A 9,060-nucleotide genomic window follows, 5' to 3' on the forward strand; every position below is an offset into this window, starting at 1 on the left:
GGGCCGGGCGGGCCGGAGCCGTTGCCGGGAGGCCCCGGGGCTCGCGCGCGGTGGCGTCGGGGAAGCGGTAGCAACCGCCCTCCTCCCGCTGGCTTCTTCTTGCGACTTTTCTTTTGTTGTTGCCGTGACCCGGGTCTGTTTTCTTGGCTGTTGTTGAAGGTGTTTTCCTGCTGCACCGGCTCTACGCCCTCCACCTCCTTCCCTGTGGTTTTAACCTTCCTCTTTCCCCTTGTGCTCTAAGCACAGGCAGCTACGCTAAGATTTGCATTTCTTGCCCACTCGGCACCCCCACCCCCGCCCGCACCTCTTTGAAAAACAAAACCCCAGCCTCTTAAAACCTCTGTGGATCCGCGGTAGCGAGACGTGAAGGGGTTGATTTGTGGAGTGGGAGTCGCTGGCCCATTGCGGTGCTTGGGGCTCATTAAACTGTCACTCACCCCCCACCCCACTGGGTAAATGGGGTGATTAATGTCTGATATATGGGAATGGGGCGAGGGCGTTTGCGGAGAATAGGTTGTATCGCTTGGGGAAGAGTGGCTCGTGAACTAGGCTTTCGTGATTATGTCATTCACCGCGAAGTTAGAGGAAGTTAGGTTTCTGACTTTGGGAAAGCGAGGACGAGACAGAGTGGTTGGGTTTTGTTGTGCCTTAACTCTTCGCTGCGGTTTTCCAAGGAGACCCCAGTAGTTACCGCGGGGGCTGGGACTCTTTCGCCTCAGGCCCCAGCTCTTTTCTACTTCGCACTCTTCGCGGTGTCTTGTGGAAAAGTGTTTGACATTCATGGATGTCGCCGCACCTCGCTGGGCGCTGGTCAGCTCAGCGTAGGTTACATTACCATTTCATCAGCCACTAGAAAAGACCCACAAACTAGCTTTAAAGTTCCCAAACTTACTGGACCTGTGTGGCTCCCCCACCCCTTTTCTCTGAAAGATTTTCTTGTGATCATGAACATTACAGAGTGACCACCCCCCCCCCCCAAAAAAAACCCAAATGTTATGGGACACAGATCAAGGGAAGACAAAAAGTTCTGCTTTTTCTGTGCAGAAAGATCAGATACGCAGGTACAGCGTTCATTTTAAGTGGCTGTAGCAGGTTGTGTCAGTTTATTAATTTGTCTCATTGAACTGAAATACTTTCCAGGATTTCAGAAAGTGCAGTTTCAGCTTGTTGATACTGAGAATTGAAATTTGCATTAGCTGTGGCAGTGTGAGAAATTCTCCTGAGAAGGTATTTGTAGGTAAGTTGAAGAGAGTGAAATAAGGTGAAGTAGGCTGGAGTCATAGTTCCTGAGAAGCCTGCCAGCGTTTCAATGGTGTATACCCTTATCTCCACAAAAAAAAAAGCCGGGCAGTACCGTTGAGATGGGACTGGAGATGTCAAATGGGTTGGTTTAAAAATATCTCTAAGCTGCCTTTGAAACTAAACGTTGGAGTTGAATAAAAGTGAATCTGGATTTCCTGAATAGCACCGTGGCTTGAGTGTGCTGTCAGTATGTAAGCCAGTCCACCAACTTAAGACAGAAGTGTTGCTATTCCATAAATACAGTAGAACTCCATATGCTGAGTTTTTCAATTTCTTCTGTTAGAAAGTTTGGAAAAAAAGGAAGACTTTGAAGTATTTTGTTTATACTAACAGAAGAGAAAAGTTCTCCTAAGAAAAAGCTGGTGGCAGGAGTGTAGAGGAGTAGCATATGGCATTAAAAGGAGCACAGCTGGAGGTAGCATTTCCATCTGAACATGATGTCAGAGCAGCTGACAGCCTGCCATCCCTCAGCCTTTTATTCTAACACACAGACAGGGAGTTAGTGTGTGCGGATCTGTGGTGGAGAAGGTATCTCATTCCTCTCTAACATCATCTCCACTTTGCATCTGTCTCTCTTAGTCTGCTTTTTTTCCACCGATGTAACAGACCTGGAGCCAGGAAGACTCAGAGGAAAGGACTTAATCAGGTTTATGTGTCCTAAAGGTAGGAGTAGCAAGAGATTAGATTGAGCATATTTCTGTTTTGGTGTTTTGTTTATTTAATTTAAAAAAATCACATTACTTTTCTAACCCAGTTTAGGAATAATATATGAAATTGAGTATTAAATAATGATCTTACTGGAATTGAAAGTGTTGGGCTGGCTTAGTTTTGATTTTTATCCCTTTTACTTGAGCAAGTAAATTAACTTTAATACAGAGAAATATTTCAAGTTTTTAAATGTTAAGAACGACTGTGAAATACTGCTTTTTGTGGTCACTTTGGATTAAAATGCGTTTTTGTTCACTGCTATTTAGATTCCTTTTGCTTGAGGGGGGCAGAAATAGTAAACTAGAATCCAGCATTCAAACTTATATGAGAAGATTATTCTAGTTAAGAAGCTAGATTGTTGTGTAATTAATTCCACTGTGAAACTTTATTCTTCAGAACATTCAGCAGCACCGCTGAAACATACAGCTGTAGTGCTTTTGAAACCGGAGGTTTTTTTAAGATGAGGAAAAAAACAAAAAGCAAAAAACCAAACTTTTGTCCTCGTGAGAATAGTTTGACTGGTTTCCTCATTTCTCTTTCAAATATATATTTAAGGGATCTTTTATTTCAGCATAACAATAATTATTTGCAGGAGTTTTTGTGTTAGCGACTAATTTAGAACTTGTAGATTTGAGCTGCCTGAATTGGCCAGACAGCTGTAATCGCACTCCTCTATTCTTAATCTCTTTATCTGGGCAGCAGCTGCCATATGGCCACAGTCAGCTGGATCAGATGTTTATAAGCTTCCTTCTTCGTCCCTCTCTGTCCTCTCAGCCTCCTAATTTGATCACGGCTACCTTGTGAGCTGCCCTCCAATCTTTATTTTTAGCCCTCTCAAGGATTAGGATTGATGTTAGCTGTGGGGCACTTAAAGTGATTGTATTGTAAATCTTGGTTTATTCTAGCAGTGGCATCTTGCAGAATGTATCTGGCTTTAGGAGGAAAGTTTTAGTCGGTCTTGGGCAAAGTGTAGAAGAAGAAGGGAAGTAATTTCTGAATATTAAATTAATCTGTATTCATCCTTAAAATACACTGGCTGAAATGAGTGGAGCAGAGCTTGGTTCTGGTCACGTGAAAGGGGAAGTCAGATTTTCTTTATTTTTGCAGAGTTCACCCACTACAGTTGAATTTTGACCCTTTGTACATCTTTGCCTTTCCTCTCTCTCCATTTCGCCCTCCCTTAGCAGAAAATAAGGCAAAGATGCACAGTGGAATGAATAGAAGCTAGTGGGAAAACAAAATATGTCAAGTTACCTTGAAACAAAGTGTACTGTGTTGTCGAGGTAAGGCAGAGTTGGAAAAAAAGTTCTTCTAGAAAGGCTTAAAAAAAGTTGTATCTAAAGCATTTGAGTTTCATTTAAGAGTGGTATGTCTTTATATGGAAAAACTTGAACTAATTGTAATATAGAATTTGTTTTGCTTTGTAGCAAATCAAAGTTTAGATGAGAATTTTCAGAGTTAAATAAAGCCTCTCTTGGTTCCTAATATTGTTGAAGTACAAGTTCTACCAAAAAAAAAAAAAAAAAAAAAAAAAAATAGAGCCACTTTTCTCTCTTCATTTAAAAAAAATCTTTGGATTTGTTTGTAGTAAAGATGATCTTTTCCATCTGTTGGTATAGTTCCTTCTGATCCCGTGCATGTGTGCTATACCTGCAAATCTTAAGGCATTAACATCTGTTTTTATACACAGGGCTTTTGTTGTTGTAACACTCTGACTTTAAAAGTAAGTTGTTTGCTGATTTCTAGACTAATTATGTGATTTCATTTTTTTTTTTCCCCTTGACTCAGCCAAATGTGTGTATGTGCTTAAACTATGTTAAGTACAGTCAGGTATCAAAAGTGTGAAATAAAAAGAATACTTGGATGAGTTTTCTTGAATCTTTCAGAATGTATCTGGGACTTTCCTTTGTTCGTGATATGAGTTGCTCCCTTTGAAATTAAAGCTCTCTTCTAGTTTTATGGGGAACATAATTTGACAAGTAGAGTTAGCTAAATTTCTTTTGAAAGAGATCTAAATTCTTGTCCTCAGTAAGAGGTTGAAGTTAAATGCAGGCTTTTAAAACTTGATCAGAAGTTCAGGGAAGGTGGAGCTGCATCAGAGACTATTTGCTGGAGTAAGGAAGTTCAGGGAGTATATGTTTTTCTTCCCAAATTTAGGTTCTCTGTGTGATTTGGTAGTCCGTGGGTGCTAAGCGTGATTAAAATTCAGGGACGTGTATCCTGGCAGCCAAGGCAGAATTATTATTTTTTTATATGGGGATCAGAGTGCTGAAAAGTTGTTCCTGACTAGGTTCTAATGAGAAATTCCTCTTTTCCCAGGTTATGAAGACAGTATGGAGTTTCCAGACCATAGTAGACATTTGCTGCAGTGTCTGAGTGAGCAGAGACACCAGGGTTTTCTTTGTGACTGCACTGTTCTGGTGGGAGATGCCCAGTTCCGAGCGCACCGAGCTGTACTGGCTTCATGCAGCATGTATTTCCACCTCTTTTACAAGGACCAGCTGGACAAAAGAGACATTGTTCATCTGAACAGCGACATTGTTACAGCCCCCGCTTTCGCTCTCCTGCTTGAATTCATGTATGAAGGGAAACTCCAGTTCAAAGACTTGCCCATTGAAGACGTGCTAGCAGCTGCCAGTTATCTCCACATGTATGACATTGTCAAAGTCTGCAAAAAGAAGCTAAAAGAGAAAGCCACCACGGAGGCAGACAGCACCAAAAAGGAAGAAGATGCTTCAAGTTGTTCGGACAAAGTCGAGAGCCTCTCGGATGGCAGCAGCCACATGGCAGGCGATTTGCCCAGTGATGAAGATGAAGGAGAAGATGAAAAATTGAACATCCTGCCCAGCAAAAGGGACTTGGCGGCTGAGCCTGGGAACATGTGGATGCGATTGCCCTCAGACTCAGCAGGCATCCCCCAGGCTGGCGGAGAGGCAGAGCCACACGCCACAGCAGCTGGAAAAACAGTAGCCAGCCCCTGCAGCTCAACAGAGTCTTTGTCCCAGAGGTCTGTCACCTCCGTGAGGGATTCGGCAGATGTTGACTGTGTGCTGGACCTGTCTGTCAAGTCCAGCCTTTCAGGAGTTGAAAATCTGAACAGCTCTTATTTCTCTTCACAGGACGTGCTGAGAAGCAACCTGGTGCAGGTGAAGGTGGAGAAAGAGGCTTCCTGTGATGAGAGTGATGTTGGCACTAATGACTATGACATGGAACATAGCACTGTGAAAGAAAGTGTGAGCACTAATAACAGGGTACAGTATGAGCCGGCCCATCTGGCTCCTCTGAGGGAGGACTCGGTCTTGAGGGAGCTGGATCGGGAGGACAAAGCCAGCGATGATGAAATGATGACCCCGGAGAGCGAGCGGGTCCAGGTGGAAGGGGGCATGGAGAGCAGTCTGCTCCCCTACGTCTCCAACATCCTGAGCCCTGCGGGCCAGATCTTCATGTGCCCCCTGTGCAACAAAGTCTTCCCCAGCCCTCACATCCTGCAGATCCACCTGAGCACCCACTTCCGGGAGCAGGACGGCATCCGCAGCAAGCCAGCGGCCGATGTCAATGTGCCCACGTGCTCGCTGTGCGGGAAGACTTTCTCCTGCATGTACACCCTCAAGCGCCACGAGAGGACTCACTCGGGGGAGAAGCCCTACACGTGCACCCAGTGCGGCAAGAGCTTCCAGTACTCGCACAACCTGAGCCGCCACGCCGTGGTGCACACGCGCGAGAAGCCGCACGCCTGCAAGTGGTGTGAGCGCAGGTTCACGCAGTCGGGAGACCTGTACAGACACATTCGCAAGTTCCACTGTGAGTTGGTGAACTCCTTGTCGGTCAAAAGTGAAGCACTGAGCTTGCCTACTGTCAGAGACTGGACCTTAGAAGATAGCTCTCAAGAACTTTGGAAATAATTTTATATATATATATAAATAATATATATATATACATATATACATATATACATAGATCTCTATATAGTTGTGGTACGGTCTAAAAGCAGTCTTGTTTCCTGGAACTAAAAAGTTGGGATCTTAACTTGTTTTTGCACTTTAGAATAATAGCATGAGAATCTCACTAATTTAGCATTCTGATAAAAGAAACTTTAGAGCAAGTCGGAGAATAGAGAGGTGTCTTTCCTTTGAGGGATAGGTGAAGTAAGCCAATAAGAACCTTCTAAACAAATTGTCCTATCACAGAATACTTTCATATGGCTTAATTTTGTCAACACTGCATTGTCTTTTGAGTTGTTGTGCCCCACATTTTCTGTTTCTTTCAAGTAGAAATTCCCTCCAGTTTTATTAACCTCTGTGTCTCAAATTGCATGAACCTTTTCTGGCTGTTGGAAACCTGAATGCTTTTAGACCCAAATGGAAAATTTCTGAAATGCTGGATTATCTATTTTTAAACAAGCAGTTGACTTAAAACTTTCTGTGGCAACTTCTGGTTTTCTGACGGTTCCCAGTGAGAGAAATTCTGAGAGTACACTGGGGTCACTGGGACACTGTCTTTGTGAAGGTTTGCTTGGGATGAAAAAGGATATTGCAGCTTCAGCAGTGTTGAACTGTGTGTTTAAAAATGTGAATTACTGTTCTTGTATACTGTAATTGATTACATGGGCTGGGGGGGTGTCAAAGAACTTGACAGGTTGTGTTGATGCTCTTAGTTGAGTCTTGAAAAGTAAATATTAACGCTACAGAAATGCATGAGTTCAATATATTTTTGTCTTTGTTTGCATTGTATAACTTTAACGAGTGAGTTTAAAATTATTTAATTTCCTTAGAAAAATAGCACCATTTGGAAAAAAACTGGTGTTATGAAGAACGTAAATGCACTGTTTTTATTTTTATTTTATATAATTTAAATTGACTTTCCCACTGTCTTTAAGTTGAAACTGTTAAGCTGAATAAAACTTAAGCTGCAAATTGATAACTTTGCTACATAACAAGGAACATATACATGTTTACAAACGGCTTAAAGATTTGCATGTGCAGTGTGCATTTATAACAAACTTCTAATTGCACAAAACCCATGCCAGCTCAAAGTTTAGGTGTACACATTTACCCAGTTGAGCATTTTTAGAATAACTACTGCACAAATTGACAATAGGTCATTCTTTTTTTTTTTGCTCCCCTTTTCTTTCTCTCCCTTCTTACCACCCCCCCCACCCCAAACTCATGAAAAGATTCTATGGACTGAAAAAGCCCCAGGCTGAAAGGACTGGACTGCCTTGATTGACATGGGGAAGGGGGTTAGTAGACTATGTGTATCGGCAGCAGAGGCTGCAGCCCAGTGTGTGGCTTTAATGACCAGCACACAGGGCAAAAGCATTTTGCACAGTGTTTGTTTTCCTGTCTTGCACTTACAAATAAGGTCTATGGGAGTAGCATGGAAAACGTTTGCTGTTTTTCCCTTTTTTTTAAAAAATTGCTTTTGTTTAAAATTTGATCGCCTTAACTACTGTAAACATAGCCTATTTTTGTGCTTAAGATACTGAATGGAAAACTCCATTGTGTGTTGCTGGACTGTTTTGGAAATATTTGGTCAAATGTGTGTTAATTTGGCTGTAATGGCATTTAAAGCAAACAAACAAAAAAAGCTGTGAAAATGGCCTTGGAGCATTATCTTTAGTTACTTGAAGAGTTTTTAGTTTTTTTAAATACAGTTTATGTTAAAATAATTTTTATTAATTTAGAGAAGACAATCAGTGTCTGTGAGAAAAACGGACTTTCTTTTGGATTTTCTTTTTGTGGTCATTGTGAGTGATTGCTTCTTCCTTTTCTTAGTCTCACATTCTTCCTTTGTTCTAAAACTTAGACTGACATCTAGCTTTGACAATCATAGTATGTTTTATTTTCCTGAGGGGGGAATAACTTATAATGCTGTTTAGTTTTGTACTCTTGGTGTGTTGGTGAATTTTTAAACTGTGTGCTAACTGCAATAAATTATATGAACTGAGAATTTTCCGTGTGCGTGTGTGTATGTGCATTTGTATTATGATCACGTACTAGGTAGATTCTAAGTGTGTATGGTACATGGTCTCTTTAATATCAGTTCTATTCAGAGTTTATGAAATTATAGTGTGCGTTAGGCCACCGAAATGGAAATGAGCAAATATTCTAATTTAAATGCACATTTAAAAATGTGACCCATTTTCTATAGTTGTGATAAGAATGTTGAGGCAATTCCCTAAAATCTTGTGAGTCCGTGAACCTTCAAGTGGCAGCATAGGGTTTTCTCAATAGGCTGTCCAACTACTAATCCATACACCATAAACTCACTTTTCATGTGTAATTTTATCCTAAGTTGATTGGTCAGATCTAGTGTGTTCTGGTTTAAGTGGAAAATTGAAGGAGACCGGATGTCTTAATTTGGAAGACTGCTTGTCTAATGAGTGGATTTGTAGGCAATTGAATTAGCAGGCACTCAATTGTTCAAGATTAGCTATAGGCACCCTTCTTGTTGCTGGGAGAACTTGAACAGTTCCAGGTTTTAATTCTCAGATTTTAATTTTAAATATTGTGCCGTTAAAAGAACTCTGTTCCTTATTCGTGATTGTCTCAATTTCAAACCTATCTTGTTGGGTATATGTCAGAATAAGGAACATCGTGGGTTGACCTAGGGAATTAACGCTCACATGCACAGGTGGGACTGCAGGGGAATTGTCATGAGTGGCCTTAAATTGCAGACAGGGCTAGACATTGACCAGAGAGATTTTATTAAACCTGAAACCTAAAATTATGTGTAACTTCCCATCCTAAAGATGCATATTAAAATAGTTTTTACATTACTGTTACATATGTTTATGTTAAGTGGCATATATTCTTAACGTCTAGAAGTGGAATAAGAGCTGGGACTTGAAAATGTATCACATTAATAAGCTCCCTAATAGCTTTGGAATAGGAATCCTCACAAAGATTTTGCTGCAAAGCACAACTGAAAATACAATTTTGAATCCTACATTTCCCTTTTTATTGAAAGTACATATGCAACTCATACTTGGGCTTAACCAGCCAAACATTTCCCATGAGAATTGCATATACACTGGACTCTGCAAAATAA

The 9,060-nt window shown here is 41.2% G+C and overlaps 1 protein-coding gene across 1 annotated transcript; it reads left to right on the plus strand.

Moving 5' to 3' along the window:
- On the plus strand, positions 1–7,959 carry Zbtb18 (zinc finger and BTB domain containing 18; the record flags this gene model as incomplete). Its single annotated transcript, XM_005374773.2, is given in 4 exon segments — positions 1–159; positions 1,141–1,237; positions 1,882–1,965; positions 4,330–7,959. Coding segments are annotated over 2 exon segments (1,596 nt in total). The 3' UTR covers positions 5,913–7,959.
- Between the last annotated feature and the right edge of the window lie 1,101 nt (positions 7,960–9,060).

Source organism: Chinchilla lanigera, unplaced genomic scaffold (genome assembly GCF_000276665.1).
Source record: "Chinchilla lanigera isolate Chin_1 unplaced genomic scaffold, ChiLan1.0 scaffold00005, whole genome shotgun sequence".
Classification (NCBI taxonomy): domain Eukaryota; kingdom Metazoa; phylum Chordata; class Mammalia; order Rodentia; family Chinchillidae; genus Chinchilla; species Chinchilla lanigera.